General features: G+C 38.9%; 2 protein-coding genes across 3 annotated transcripts in view; both read left to right on the top strand.

Moving 5' to 3' along the window:
• The first annotated feature begins 255 nt into the window (after window positions 1-255).
• LOC136240488 (uncharacterized) overlaps window positions 256-16,587 on the top strand; it is a 29,412-nt gene continuing 13,080 nt past the window's right edge. Inside the window, exons 1-7 of the mRNA XM_066031478.1 lie at window positions 256-413; window positions 11,903-12,079; window positions 12,705-12,780; window positions 12,834-12,903; window positions 12,959-13,053; window positions 13,861-13,943; window positions 14,434-14,484. Coding sequence (XP_065887550.1) covers window positions 352-413; window positions 11,903-12,079; window positions 12,705-12,780; window positions 12,834-12,903; window positions 12,959-13,053; window positions 13,861-13,943; window positions 14,434-14,484 — 614 coding nt within the window. The 5' untranslated portion in view covers window positions 256-351. The remainder of the gene's footprint in view (window positions 414-11,902; window positions 12,080-12,704; window positions 12,781-12,833; window positions 12,904-12,958; window positions 13,054-13,860; window positions 13,944-14,433; window positions 14,485-16,587) is intronic.
• On the top strand, window positions 5,604-8,040 carry LOC136240770 (uncharacterized). Of its 2 annotated transcripts, XM_066031805.1 has the most exons (3): window positions 5,605-5,984; window positions 6,033-6,221; window positions 6,338-8,040. In XM_066031805.1, the coding sequence occupies exons 1-3, from the start codon at window positions 5,918-5,920 to the stop codon at window positions 7,876-7,878; spliced, it is 1,797 nt and encodes a 598-aa protein (XP_065887877.1). In that variant the 5' UTR covers window positions 5,605-5,917; the 3' UTR covers window positions 7,879-8,040. The 2 variants fall into 2 exon arrangements, with proteins under 2 accessions (XP_065887875.1, XP_065887877.1); XM_066031803.1 differs by having other exon boundaries at window positions 5,604-6,221.

Raw genomic sequence — 16,587 nt, 5'->3', positions numbered from 1 at the left:
CACTAGTTTTTGCAACTACAGGGGTATGCATGGGTAGAGAGGCAGCTGTAGACTTGTTGACCTATTGCCCTGCAGGAGCAAGTACAATAACAGAACGATAGGAAATGGATCGGCTTCCACAAATGCACTGAAGCAATGAACTGTGCACTGAAGCAATGAACTGTGCACTGAAGCAATGCCATTGTCCTGTTTTATAGAGTTTTTGTCTTGTACTATGCTATCGGTGGCATCTAGCCAGGGACAATAGATTCTTTACGGGCTGGCCAAAATATTGATATATTTGAACGGTGATCACGACAAAAAAAACCAGGCGCGCGAATTTGAAGAGAAAGCTTTTCGCCTTTCTTCAATATGGATGAGCTAGAGTCTGATCTTGACGCGGAGATCCACAAGCTGTCAGCGAGAGCGTCAAGGTAAGCAAGTCATTATTTTGTTGTGTTTCATACGGGGCTCGGGCTCGTTGTGTTTCGTTTTGTTGTGTTTCATAAGAAGTTTCATACGGGTTCGTACCCCTTTTGTGTTTTCCACCTTTGGGGGAATGGGTAATGCTGCTACCCTACTGTTTATAAGAGAATTGCTTCCCTGCTCTCTGTGAAGAGGGAACAGCCCTATATATAGCTTGGTGATGTATTGGCTGAGGTGCTACATTAGTTTTTCCTTGCTGCGGTCTGCTATAACCTGCCTACGTGGAGCTAGATCCATCCCTGGCAGCCCAGTAGTGATTGGAGCACTTGACCTGAAGGTCAGGTGCTTCCTTCACATTAGTCTAAAACATCTTTGTCCAGGATCTTACCATCCGGTGCTGGGGGTGGTGGCAAGGGGTGCTGGTCACCCTGGGAATAAAATAAAGTACTCTGGGGCTGCATGATTTAGTCTCTCTCATTGAAACTTCAGTGTATGGGAATGCTCACCCACACGTAAAAAAATTAGGAATAGTTTGGTTATCTACTACTGCACTACTGAGTATAAAGCCCCATGGTGGAACGCCTCGTACCCGTGCTGCTGAGTCCTTAGGCTTAGCTCAGACTTTCCAACTTCTGGAAGCTTTGTGCAGGTGAATTTACCCTCAGCTCCCTGTAGTTAGCAAAGTGTCAGCCCACATTTATGAGGGCTCAAAAACAAGTATATTCATACACGAATTAGTAGTTTAAAGTGCATTACCCCTATAGACCTTATTCACTGAATTAATTTCATAGCGCTTATAACCCGTTGTGAAGGAATTGTCTGCCAATATTCGCTATTTGCAGTACCAAAACCATAGTAACATCACAGTTCTCCACCAAATTTGCCATTTGCAGTACCACAACTATGGTAATATGATAGCAACCATTGTGTTCGCCCAGGTTTAGAACTTAAAATGGCATCCGAAAATCCATTACCATGGTAAATAAGGAACCTTGTACAGCTTCACATGACACCAGAGGGTGCTTACTGTTCTAAATGAATAAGGTCTATACACTGCTGTTAACTGCAGCTTATTCACTACTCAGCTACAATCGTTATACCCATCTGCCATCCTGCATGACAGTCTGGTTTGCATCACAGGATGTAGATATGACTGGACTTTTACCTTTATCAACTCCCCTCACCAGGTAATATTCCTGTTATGTTTTTAACACAAAGTGCTTCAGAGACTCTGTGGTCACAGCTCACACCTGTACTTTCCTTTGTTAGAATTCCTCTCAGTATTAATACTCACACTGAATCACTATATATCAACACAGAACAGTAGAATAATCAACTGTGAACTGCCCTTAGCCCAGATTATCACCATAAGAAGCAACTCATGCCATCAGCATTCTGTTTAAAATCTCACATAATTGCCACAATCATATATAGTGTTTCACATGATGTCTACTAGTTTCAGAAGGTCCTGAATGTTCATGTATTTTAGTGGAAGGCTCTAGTGAGTTTCTGGCTGGCATGCGGGTGATAATACAATTGTTCAGCTGAGCGGGTGAAAAGTCCTAAATGCGGGTGTCGCAGAATACAGGTGACTTGGACCAGCTTGTTTAGTAGTATTTTAACTACCAAAAGATAGATAGATAGATATTTTTAACTTCACACAATCAGCTAAAGCCGTTCTTCCTTGCAGGAGACATTACAATACATATGTACAATACAACTACAAAGACAAACAGTATGGTTAGCTACAGTTATAAACAAGACAATGCATACACAAAATAATCATTACAAAAACTATTAAAATGGCGTCTGTTAGTGGTATTGTGGAGGGAAGCTGGTACACTGTTACACCAATGGGATACTTTATATCTAAAGAACCGCTGCCGCTGCAAGAAGGCAAAATTGTATCGATTAGTGCTAAGCGATAATATCAATAGTTTGATACTCGCGACCTAAACATCATTATCGCGATATGATAATTACACCTTGCTATCGCGATATTGCTGTAAGATTACTAGAAACATTGTTACCAAGTTTATTTAATTGTTTTGTAACTCTTTAGGCTTGCTTATTCGCGAAATGTTTGGTTGCAAGGCTATAGCAGGTTGTGTATATTTATCGGTTGCCCACGCAATTAGTCTATCACTTCACGAAGGGTCTAGAATTCCACTAAAAAAAATGCTGCTTGAGAAGCTGGCTTAGCTGTTTTATAATTAATCAGCTTGCTTTATCATGGAAATGTTTGGCTGCAAGGCTGTAACAAAAATTGTAGAAATATCAGTCTCCTATGCAATTAATTACCTAATTGATGCACTTACAAGAAAATCAAGCAAATAGTAATCTATGATAGTGTTAATTATGCTTAACATGCATTGAATACTTGGAACTTGACTGAAGATCATTCAAAGTGTAATTATCGTGATATTATCGTATCGTGAATAATATTTCAATATCTATTGTGATAGTGAAATTTCTACTACCGTATAGTAAAAAACTTTGGCGGTAAAAACCTTTGACGAATTTGGCGAATAGCGTTCAATTCGCCAAAGTTTTTTTCGCCAATTATTTTAGATGATCACACGAGCACATTGAGTCTCGTATTGACTAACTAGAACTCGAGATGAAAGTCAGCTCGTACCAGGGGCGGAGGAAGTAGTTGATATGAGGGGGGGGCTGGGCTGACCCAAACTTATGGTAATGAAGTACAACATTGTCTCTGGTTTTGGTAAGGTGAGACCATAGATAATATACCCCTATGGTGAGACCTAAAAATATATATTTTAAAAAAGTCACAACCAGCTGACAATAGCTGTCCACCTCACCAGCTCCGCATTTATAGCTGATAAACTACATACAAATCCTTCCTACACACTGCTCTAATACTGTGACTGTTTGAGTGACTGCTCTATTAGAGTATCTTGATCTTTATCGCGGTTTTCAGCCCCACTCCAAGAACGATAATTTCGGGCCGATATCATTCTGAGGGGGACTAAACTCCCTTCAGCAGACCGAGGGAGGTTTCAGCCCCCTAGCCCCTCCCCCCCCTTTCCGCCGCCTATGGCTCGTACCACCGCGCAATAAAGATCGAGTTGACTTCGGAGATATATTATTTTAATCGCCAAAATTTTTTCGCCAATTTTTTCAACAGAGAGGTTTCGTCGCACTTTTTTACCACCAAAGTTTTTTACTATACGGTATCGCTCAGCACTACTATCAATATGGAGACACAAAAAATGGCTTAACCTTTGTATGATAATGAGTTTGGGTGCTACCAAAGTGAATGGGTGGCTCCAAGGGAATACATCTAGTATGATGGTACTGGTGGAACATTACACAAACAGAACAAAATTGAATGAGATATTGAAGTGGCAGTCACTGCAAATGCTGGTAATACTGTAATCAATGGTCACGACCTCGGGGATTTAAATTCCGAACAGCTCTATTCTGGAGACGCAGCAGACATTGTGATAACTATTGAGTCAGATAGAGACCCTACACAGGTAGAGCATAATAAAGGTGAGAAAATACAAGAGAATCAACTAAAAGTTTAATCAATTGAGTGCTCAGAGTCTGCTTGTGAATTGATCAGATCAGTGTGGTGACGGGTATATCCATTTACTGGACTGGACTCTAAAAAGTTTTTTTTTGTTTTGTTTTCTTGCCTGAATATAGCCAGACTTCACCACAGAAGTGTTTTAGAAATCAACAGTTTAGAGACCCTTGGTGTGTGGTATACAATACATAAAGCTTTTGAGGGTATGCGAACAAATTTATGCCGTTCCTTTGACACGTGTCACCAGGCACAGTTATGCCCAAACCCTAGCTCTTCATTGACTTCTCAACACTTTCATAAGGGAGTTGTTAGAACTTTAAAATACAGGCAATGTAAGCTATGAATAGACTTACAGATAATCAACTCAAAGATTGAATCTATTATTGACATTTGAAAATGTACATTACAGTGGAACCTCTGTTATTCTAACCCCTGGGGACTACTGTCTGTACCTAGTGTTTAATTAGGGCTGAAATAAATACTCAGGTACTCATGAAGGACTTTAGTACTTGGATAGTGAAATTGGTACTCGAGTAACTCCTTAGAATCACATAATCTGATGTTTATCAGTAACATGATGCATTTGTACAGGCCCTAAATTAACATGTGGTCAATGGACTAAACAAATAGCACAATGTCTCCAAATGAGTTTTGGGCAGACACATATCCAATAGTGGTACCATAAAAGCTGATGTGTACATGTTTGTTTGTAGTGCTAATATTTTTCCAACCCAAGGATTTACCAATGCCACCTCCCCTTTGTGTACTGCTATCACTAGCAGCTGTAATGACCACAGCCTGGTGATAGTCTCGTGCCCAGCCGGGCTCGCGCTAATGCACAAACACCGTCTGGTGACAATGCTCGAGTTTCTTGGGCCCGGAAGTGCTATCCAGCCAAAATATTGGCTGGCCAATCAGAATCGACGAGTTGCATAATCGCATGAATGTATTGGAAGTAGACGAAAAAGCAGATGATTTAAAGCCATTTATCAGAAATTACTCACCAAGGTTATTCAAAATGTTTGTTGTCAAGTTATTTTTTCCGATCTCACCGTATGAATCGTGATTCGAGGTTTCACCAAAAATGAAACGCTACCCTCTAATAATACGATAAATGAAGAGATCGCATCTAGTTAACGCCCTATTCTGAGTTTTACTTCATTCCTAGCCATTTTCGAATGGTTTTTAAACGATTATGCAACTCCTCGATTCTGATTTGCCAGCCAATATTTTGGCTGGATCGTACTTCCGGGCCCAAGAAACTCGAGCATTGTCACCAGATGGTGTTTGCGCATTAGCGCGAGCCCGGCTGGGCACGAGACTAGCCTGGTGATATGTTGCAGCTATAGCTATGTGGTTGTAAACTTATGGAAACTCCCTATTCCAATTCCAGCAGTATGAAGTGCTCCTCTAGCTCATGTCTGTACAATTTGACTCTATGTTTGTACATTTGTGAATATGTAAGGACATTTGTCTTTGGCACCTTAAAAACTAAATTAAGGTCTGCATTGTATCTGGTAGTGACACTGTAAAGTTTGATTTGTGCAGTTTAAAGCATTTTGCTTGTCAGGAGCATTTACTGGTGTATAGTTCAGGTTTATTAGACAATCATCAGAATCATAATACAGTGAAACCTGTCTATTCCAGTCACCTTTGGGCCAAAATTTCCTGGCCTTAATAAGCAGGTGACTGCATTAGGCAGGTCACTTTGCATACAAATGACACATTTGGGGATTATTGCAACGGCCAGTATAGACAGATGACCTTTTTATACAGTGGCCTGATTAGGTAGGTTTCACTGTACAATCAAACGTGTATGACATCACGAGACCTCAAGTGAGTGCATGTGAGCATACAGAGCCTAAATATAACTATAGTGTATGCATCTATGGGCCTTATCCGAAATTACGTCACAAATAAAAATGGCGTCTTTAGTAGGGGGACACGTGAACTAATTCAATGGAAGATTCGAGCGATTTGGAGAATATCTCCGTAGTAGTGGAAGATATTAAGAGTTTTTCTACAGGTATAACAGCACCATGGTATAGCGAATTAATTTATTCCTACTTTACAGCGCGAGAGGCACGAGGCTGCTCAGCTGATGTTGGCGATTATGATGGTGCCGAAGACAATGATGGCGAATTCGATTGCAATGAAGAAGTGAAGCATAGACCGCCCACCAAGAAGGCACCAAATGATTGTAACAAGTCTCCAAGTCCAAATGGCAATAACGTTGGTGAGCGCACTACACTAGTGCCGCAAGGTGAGTAGTTGAAGTTGGATGTACAGTTTCTGTATGGTTTAGCTTGAACGATGTGCGGATTAAGCCATTACATCTACTGTTGCTGCTGCAATTAATTTTGCCTTGTATTTTTATAGGAGATGTAAATGCTGCACAGAACCATTTGGTACACCTCTCTAGAAGTAAGGAGGAATGGCGTGGAGATTATTGTTGTGTGCCACTTTGCCGAAATTCTAGTGCCCAAAATACACGCAGAGAGGAGCTAGGATTGCCTAGAGTTTCTTTTCATAGCTTTCCAGATGTGAACACGGAAAAAGGGAAACAATGGATAGCAAAAATACGCCGAGACCCAGGTTTAGCTTTTACTATTAACAAGTACACTAAAATTTGTTCACAACACTTCACTGCTGATGACTTTGTAACCTCACCTGTGCCTGGATACTCTCCAGTGAGATCCCGTTTGAAAGCATCTGCTGTTCCAACAGTTTTTTCGTGGAATGCAAAGAAACAACGTGAAACTGTGACATCTAAAATAGCTTCCTTAGCCATTCAGCGTAAAGACTATCAGTTGTTAGATACAGGTGGAAGTTCAGATGTCCTGAGCATCAATGAGGATGTTGATTCCTTTCATGTGGAAGATTCTTTTGAACCAGTTAATCTTTTGGATGAAGTTGACCATTTGAGGGAAAAAGTTTCTCAGTTACAAGCTGAACTTGAATTGGCAAAGGATGCCGCCACAAAGTCACTTTTTCGCCTACAGAACATCAAAGATAATGATGAAGATGTGAAATACTATACAGGATTTCCAGATTACGCTACTCTCTTAGCTTTCTTTGAAGTGCTTTTAGAATCAGATGCAACTGTTATGCGTCAGTGGGATGGCAAGAACTGTAAGAGTAACTATGATGATGAAAGCAAACGTGGACGGCATTGCAAGTTGCCATTACTTGAACAATTTTTTCTGACTTTAGTGAGACTACGTCTTGGGCTTTTTGAATATGATTTATCTAAAAGATTTGATATATCACAGGCCACAGTCTCAAGAATAACAGCCACATGGATCAATTTGTTGTACCGTACTCTGAAAGGGATTGAAACATTCCCTCCTTGGCACATAGTCAAGAAGTACATGCCAGAGTCATTCAAGAAACAATATCCAGATACTAGAGTGATTATAGATGCGTCTGAGTTTTATGTTGAGCGTCCATCATCACTACTATCACAGTGCAGTACATTTTCTGCTTACAAAAACAATAACACAGTTAAAGTTCTTATAGGGATCACTCCAAGTGGTGTCATTTCTTTCGTCTCCAAATGCTATGAAGGATCTATTTCTGATAGAAAGTTGGTTGAAGTTTGTGGTCTTTTGGAAAAACTGGAACCAGGGGACCAAATCATGGCTGATAAGGGTTTTCAGATCCAAGACCTGCTTGCACCACTTGGAGTACAATTAACTATACCTCCTTTTCTGGCAAGTAAAGCACAAATGGCAGCTAGTGATGTGATTGTAACTAAGAAAATTGCCAATCTACGAGTACACGTGGAAAGGGCAATTGGACGTGTAAAAGAGTTTCGAATTTTAAAGAACACAATTCCAGCCACCATGTGGGATTCAATCAATGAAGTTGTTTATGTTTGCTGCATGATAACCAACTTCAGCCCTCCCTTAGTTAGTTAACATTGCTTTTACTTGTTACATTTTAAAAGAAATTGTACATAATATGTCCAGTGAATCATAAATTATTACATTGTAACTTTAACACAGAAATATTTACATTATTATTAATCACACACTGTAGAATTGTAATGATTCTGTCCATTGCATATAATTAAAAGTGGTTGTGGGTTCACAGTGCTCCATTGGTTACACAATTCATCTGTTGTCAGTGGAATGAAAATTCCTCCCCTCATCTTGGGCATTACTGGTGGAGGTGTACAGACAAACTTTCGTGCAAAGGTACAAGTCTGATCACTTGTAGCAGTTAAAACAACTATGTCTCTCTGCATGCCAATGGCAAGTAAGCGAAGTTCAATATCACCTCCCCAAGTCGTAGTTAGAGGGATCTCTTGACATTTTTGTAACCACTGAACAACAGTTAGTCCGCTTTCTTTGCGAACATCAGGATACTTCCACATAATAGACTGAGCCACCTTTCTAAGGCGTTGGCAAATACCTCCATCACCATCACTAACTCGGGATATCAGCCCAGCCTGGTGAGCAATTGAATGGTACAGGCAGTTTCCGTCGCCTTTTACTACATGTTGTTTGACATCCATGCACTGCAAAGCAGCCTGTAATGAAAACGAGTTGGTCTTGGTTGATCCTAAAATTTGCACGTCACCAGTTGTACTACACTTTCCAGGGTCCGATGTGGAATTCTGTGATGAAAGTTTACTGGGACAAGGTAAGAGTTTACATGATGGCAACATAATTTTGCTAGGTGCAGGTTTATCCATATTTATTGCATCTTGTACCATCACTTGACAAGCTTGCTTTACTGAAGGCTTGATGATCATATAAGGTATAGCAGCTAGCAGAAACTTTTCGAAGTAGAATAGTTTAGCAATCTGTAAAGCTTTCATCATAAAAGCAGCATTGTACCAAATCCTCTGAACAAAAACCTGCTTAGGGCACCAGACAACAAAATCACTCCACTTAAAGTTTCCAACATGCATCTGTGTTTGGATTTGGTAAAAATAAGTATGCAATTCAGATAAGCACATCACTCCTTTTTGTTCCACCAAGCAAAATGCTGAAACTTTTCTGCAAGCATCTGTTATTGTCATCTTGCCACAAACATAGGGGCATTTGACTTCTAAACAGCCCATTTTGTGTTCATTCTGACTGGGATCAGTCACTATGCCATCTGGGCTTGCTGCAAGCCAAGATTCAAACTCATCTACTATCAAGCCACACTTGGTTACCAGGACATTTACTCCTTGTCTACGCTGATACTGCACATATGAAGAGATAGCATCTTTTTCATGTTGTTTTCCATAAGAAATTGCTGCAGTGTTAATTTGTGATGGGTAAAGCTTTTTTTCGTATAAATGCTTCTCATGTGGTGGTGCTTTTTCTATGGCACACTTCTTTCATGATTGAAGCAGTGATTCGTAATTTTCTTGCGTTAAACCAGAGTTCTGAATCTGACTGCAATCTAGTAGCAGCTTCAAGGTCTTTTCTTTGCTCTAAATTTAAAACAACATGGCTTCTGTATAGCACATCGGTGAGATGTGGTGGAACCACTGATTCTTTCTCTTCTATATCATTTGCATCACTCCTTTCATGGGTATAACAGTGATCATGCTTCACATGAACCACTTGAGCTGCTAAATCATCTTGAAACTTCTTCTTCTGTGCAGCAGCCCGTGCAACTCTTTCTTTTTTTACTTGATCAAAATGACTTTCCAGTGGTGGTGGTTCATCATCAAAAAGTTGTAAGAAACAAGAAGACCCATATTTCATTAGGAGAGACCTTGCTTGAGTTGCCTTTTTTCTTTCAGCTGGTGTCTTTGCCACTTGAACTGCATTATTAACAGATAAAATCTTATTTTGCTCAATGGAAAATAACCGTTCCTTTAGAATCCTTACTTTATTTGGGTCAATAATCCTTCTAGACAGTGGTCGACAATCCCATTTATTTACGTGATGTATCTTGAGTCGCTTTTGTACTCCATATTCCTCTTTTGAAAGACACACATCATCTATTGGCCTGGGTTCAACGTTCCTTTTTCTTGGCTGGTTCCACACTTGTAGCCGCTCTGTACAACCTCTTTGTTCATCCTCTTGGAGACCACAGTGTATATAGTCCTCTAAACAGTACAGAGTGGCTGTCACATGATTGCAACATCCTGAGAGACCAGCTGGGCAAGCACAGCAAGCAGTAACAACACGAGCAGAGGACTCATCGATAACAATAGCCACATGATATATCCGGTCTTTCCTCATTGATGGCAATACTGTTGCTGAAATACAAACATAACCAAAAGCACTTGGCATTGGGTGGTACTTGATGTTCTGTACATGACCATCTTTGTAAAATCGATATGCCTTGTCCAGTGTTCTGGTATACTCCACAGGAACGTAAACATAATCAGATTGCACTGCTGGTTGCTCATCAGGACTTGGAATTAATTTTGATTTGTCCTGTTTACAGTTTGTTGATATAATTTCTGCCCGTTTGTCTGCAATTCCCTCTAAACAGCTGACTCGTCTAAGCAACACCTTACGATCAACTAAGAAATCATAAATTGTGCTAAAGGTAATTTTTGGAATCTTGTATAATCTACTTGTCCACAATGTATCATCTGCAGCTGGTACAGAATGAAGCAACCTTGACGGCAAGGACTGAGGATCATCAACAGCAGCAGCCAGCATTTTTTGACTGTTTGCCCCTTTGTCAGGATCAACCAGGTGCTGGTCCCATCCATAATTGATATAGCATTGCACTCTTGTAAAATAGAAAAGAGATTTATAATACAATATTTGTAAAGGAAACATTGGATACTTTAGCCATTACTTGTCTGAAATATATTTCGTACAAGAACTGGCCTGAGGTTGCATATACACAGTCTAGACACTGATTCTGGAAAAAGCATGCTATTTACTACTGACCTCTCAATAAGATCTGATTTCTTCCCTGAAATTGGAGCACCATGGCAAACCAGCCACCTTTTCAGCTGCACCACAGTCAGTTGGTTCGGTGACTTTCCATTAAGTGAGGCACCAGGAATATCAGTCTCAGTCAACATCAAAATATCGCCATTCGGAGGCTTGTTACAATCATTTGGTGCCTTCTTGGTGGGCGGTCTATGTTTCACTTCTTCATTGCAACCGAATTCGCCGTCATAGTTTTCGGCACCGTCATAATCGCCAATATCAGCTGAGCAGCCTCGTGCCTCTCGCGCTGTACAGTAGGAATAAATTAATTTGCTATACCATGGTGCTGTTTTACCTGTAGAAAGACTCTTAATATCTTCCACTACTACGGAGATATTCTCCAAATTGCTCGAATCTTCCATTGAATCAGTTCACGTGTCCCCCTACTAAAGACGCCATTTTTATTTGTGACGTAATTTCGGATAAGGCCCATTGTAGCGTTCAGTCCGTTACACTACAACTGGGTACTTTAATGCAGTGTATTTAACATCGCTGTTACATGTACTTGAAGGGTTTAAACTACATATGGTATATGTTACAAAATTTGTCACACATGTATGGTTAAAAGTAGCAAATATTCATGAGTACTCAATCGTTAATGCTAGAGAGTACTTGAATACCAAAAAATCCATGATCATTTCAGCCCTAGTTTAAATAGAAAAGTCCATAACTCTAAAGTTGTAAGCAATAGACCACTACAGTTGATTTCAGGTTGCTTGCAAATTCAATTGAACAATTTGCACAGGTGATTTTCAAATGTGATCATGTGAAGGTTTATGAATAACTACAGTGTACCTCAGTATGTCTCTGGCATTGTCTAATGATCATAGAAGGCAAATAATGTAGTTGCGCTATTAAAAGGAGCTTGACTGAAAGGAAACAGCTTACGTGTTTGTGCAATCACATGTGCAAATTGTTCAGTTGTATTCACAAGCAACCTGAAATCGACTGTAATAAAACACAATCATTTTTGGAGTTCGGTTAACTGAATGTTCAGATAATTAAAGTTCCACTGTGTATTACACAACTCTTTTAAATATAGCATTGCTACAAACGATACAAGTGATGAGGATTTTGAACTAAATGAAGGCTTCAGTTGTGGTCATGAAGAAATGTTACTATCTAAGATCCGCCAATTAGAAGCTGAAATAGCTGATTTAAGTGGACAAGTGGACCAGATTAACAATGCAGATATATTAACAGCAGCTGAAAATAAACTGTGAGTTTATTATAACCATCACTGAGCTTGATTTATAAGATTGGTTTAATAGGTCAAACCTGTTGCTAATGTTAGCTATACTGTGTTAATTTTAGTACTGTAGCCTCCTTTTTTCATATTGTATGCTGTATGGAGGGAAACATTGACAAAATTTACCCTTTCCCAATTTTGCACATTTAAAATTGACTATAGTTTAGTGTGTGCAATGTTCTATACCAGCCATTATAGCTATGTAGCCCTGTAGTAATGATTCACTAATTTGTAGAGAAAGAAACACCAGTGTGAACTAAAGAGTAGGAGTTGGCTGTGCTGCATTGATGGCAAATGCATGATGAGCCTTGCTAGTGACATCACTATGACTGCTAAAGCATTACCACTAGTGATACTAACCTAGCTTGTGAAGCAGCTTGAAGCCTGAAAAGAACATTGACTACTATTTGCGAACAGCCGATTATCAGTACTTATAGTTACTTAGTGGGCAATTTGTTTCCTCCGCCACTAGTTTCCTCCACATGAAGTCAGTGTCTATCAAAAAAAAATTGGATATTGTATAGTAGTTCATGTAATTACATACAGTATGTACACAAAAGTGTTAGTTGCTATATGTTCATTTTTACATAATCAGGCACAGAGAAGTTCAGAGAATAGGTGCAAATAATTCTAGAAAAGAACCACCCCAGAATCCACAGTTAAAGAAGCTGGTATGCCATATTTCTTGGTTAATGTTACTTGTACACATGTGTGTTCTGTTCAGGTTAAACTCAATGCTGCCTTAACAGGAATTAAGTTTATAAACTATGATTGGGAAGTGGTCTCAAGAAGTGGTATAGTATGCATACTTACCTACCTATATGACACGTTATAGTAGTATCTCCACAGACAGAAATGTGTGTCGGCGCTACAGTTATGATGGCAAGGCAGGAGGGATGTCCTTCAATATAACATTTGAAGTAGGAGTTACACAGTTGCAAGAAGTATGTACATCTATACTATACTATTCTGATAGAACCCAAACAATTAGCAAATTCATTAAATTGTTCAAGGTAAACTGGGGTCCAAGGAACATGATCACCAATTAAATCACACACATACGCACCCTGTGCAACCATTACAATAAACATATGATACAATGCAATATTTTAGTGTTATAGTTAGAACGTTCCAACAAGTATGTATGTGTTGAGCTGAATCCTCAAAAACATTTAATAACTCATGTACACATGATCTTGAAATTTGGCTCATTTGTAGTGCTGCTTGACCCGCTAAAAATATTTCAAAATCTTTTTTGTTCAAATGTCTGACATAATATTTACAGCCAATCAAAATTTTCACCATACATTTCCTATGGTGAAGTGCAGTGTTCATTACAGCCCTTTCCCGGACTTGTAATGGAGCCAAATTTCATGTGTCTGTTGACACCTTGCCATTAATCATCTACATAGTTGGCTGAAATGTTTACTTGCTTTAGAAAAAATCCACTTTTATGATCCAGCTCAACTTGCACATAGAAACCTGAGGATGGTCTGCCTACAAATTAGTTACCTTGACCAAGCCTCCAGACATCAAAGGAAATGATGTACAAAAAATTTTCTATTATAAATACTTGGCAGAACAGCCGAGCTGATTTAATACTCAAGTTTTGACACTTCAGGGTTCGTACACTTGGTCTTCTGAGACCCAGTGTTCTTAGGTAATGATAATTCAGGGTACGATTGGTTTTGCTTAAACTTAGGGACTAAACAATGTAACTTACAACTATAACAAATTGTTGTTTGTACTAGATGGAAGAAGATGCCAAGGTGCAGAATGTACAAGTTACATTAAATGAAAATGCTAGTGATGAAATAAAGTATTACATCAAAAGGTATGTGTTACGTGATTGCAAAAATGGCATGCAATAGTGTGTATCATATGTACATAAGCAGCTTACTATGAAATTACAATTTCAGGCATCTATGGAAACTTTCAGCCAAAAGTAGGGTTGCTATTTTTAGCATAGTTTTAGGATTACATGGAAAATACTCATACATCCATAATGATTTGTGCGCGATGTACTTATACTACTGTCTTACATACATATGCTAGAGAGCCATGCAAACTGTTCATTCTGTGCAGGTAAAAGTTTGGTGCTTTAATAGTTTGTACAAAGTTGGTCCTTTCTAGATGTCCTAAATGACCTAAATGACCTAATGGCTTAAGTATGTCAAATCTAGTAATATATGAAGCTATTTTGTACCATTGCTTAAAGACAGTTGTCACAAATATAGTAATTACATATAGAGTGTAGCCAGTAGAATCCCGTTCTACTACGTACTAACTTCCTGATGTATGACATTTTTAAAACTTCTTTACAGGTGTAAAAATGACATCAGTGCCATCTTTGCTGAATTAAGCCAATACTCAATGTACGTGAGATTTTGTGTTTTAGTAAACTATTATACTGTATATTGTTAGTGGTCCTGTATTTTGTAGTAACCATGTATATAATCTGTGACTGCACTGTATTCTTAAATTAGTAGTGTAAATACCACCCTTATTACTGGAATTTATGCTGTTTTAAGGAGCCAATTAGCTACTTATCTTTATATTAAGAAAGAAAAGTATATCTTCCATAATTATCAACTGTAAAAACCTCATTTTATACCATGTACTAAGTAAGTAGTAGTTTACATGACTGTATTTACATTGCATAAAGGCATGCACGCAGAATTAAAGGCTACATTGCTTTTCAATACCATTGTGTATTTCATATTGGCCCAGTGATTTCTACAGTTGACCACCAGTTGAGGCATTTTCTTTTGAGATTTAATCATGACAGGCTGCTAGTAATTGTTTGGCAATATTCTGATGGCCTTGTCCAGCTAAAGTGGTCAGGGTGACTATATCTGTTAAATAGTAGACAATGCAAAAAATAGGAACTGGATGGTTGTTTAAAGTTTGGCATACAGTTGTAGAACTGGTGCATATTTTGTAGGGCATGGTAGGTCCAACTAAATAGAAAAAGTAGGATTGGGATAGGAATGGAAAATGGGCACGGGAATTACCAATTGATAAAACCGTATAGAGGGTTATTTTTGAAAAAGAATTTTTGAATAAATGCTTAAAATTAAATTTTCGAAGAATTTAAATTCGCACAGCTATGGTGTTTTGAAAATAAATTCCTTGCTCAAAATGCTAGAAGTACGCAATCAAGTTCACGTGTAGTCACGTGCATGTATCTAGCTGCAAACCTTCACTGCTCCAACCTCGGCTCCGACTCATTGCAATGTCTTGCACCATGCAGTCGGTGATACCTGGATACCATGAGTACAAGGATATGTGCGTTGGTGTGATTGGAGAGGAATTGTTATGTAAACAAGAACCAACTAACAGGGAAGATTGTTGTGCTGTGGCAGATGAAAAGGATTCTAGCATTGTGGGGCACGTACCTAGGAAAATATCAGCTATTTGCTCCTTGTTTCTATAGCAGTCTGACAAGATCAGCCATTGCGTCACTGGGCCAAGACAGTACTCCAGTGATTTACCACAAGGGGGACTCGAAATTCCCTGCACGTTAAAATTCACTCATGCCAAAGACCTCGATTGCCTAAAAAAAAGTGAAGAGGCTATTATGCTCTTTCCTCTGTAATTGACGAATTTAGTCATCATGGAGAGTTCCTTAGTGTGAAGACAGAAACGACTACTGATGATAGCCGTGAAGAAGTGACTGGGAGTGATGAGGGCGGTGATAGCTCTATCAGTAATATGGATGTTGGCGATGATGATGCGGTGATAAATGATGAGTTTCATTGCAGTGCCAGTAACAGTGTAGTTACTCTCTGCCTCCTATCGTGAAATAGTGCACTCATCTACACCAACATGACTGAAATGCTGAATTCTTATTTTAGCAGTGTATTCACATCTGAAAATTTGTGGACATTGCCAAAAATAGATAACTACCATTATGACCAACCATTGAATAGTGTAGAAGGGGGATTGGGGGAGAACTGGCTCGACAGTCTTCATCAAGCGACCCTTCCTTGTTTGTTGAGAAGGCATTTTCACTCTCTTATTGACACAGCTCAATATTTGAATCATTAAAAGAATAATATTTTAAATTCAATTAGGGCTGAGCAATAGTATCGATAGTGCGATATATCGTGATAGTAAATCACTATCGTTATCGCGATAGTAGGGATATCACTATCGTGATAGTTATGATAAGCTCAGATCTGCATTAAAATGGTATTAACAACCCTTCTATACTGTTTTACAGTTGGTATTACCAGGTTTCTTACAAAGGAGTGACCTGTAAAAGCTTTACCAAAAGTACATATTCAACGGCCACCCATGCAATTAATTAACAAATGTCCTGTGCATGCAAAATAACTTTCTATATGACTACAAATCATAGCTACATAACTAAGACTTTGTAAAGAGCAAAGTGTTTCATAAACTATCGGGATAGTATTCACTATCGCGATATTTAATGAGGAACTATCGTGATAGTAAAATTTTTACTATCGCTC

This window comes from Dysidea avara, chromosome 12 (assembly GCF_963678975.1).
Source record: "Dysidea avara chromosome 12, odDysAvar1.4, whole genome shotgun sequence".
Classification (NCBI taxonomy): Eukaryota; Metazoa; Porifera; class Demospongiae; order Dictyoceratida; family Dysideidae; genus Dysidea; species Dysidea avara.
The sequence above is the reverse complement of the archived record's forward strand: the minus strand, read 5'-3'. Positions and strand labels throughout refer to the sequence as shown.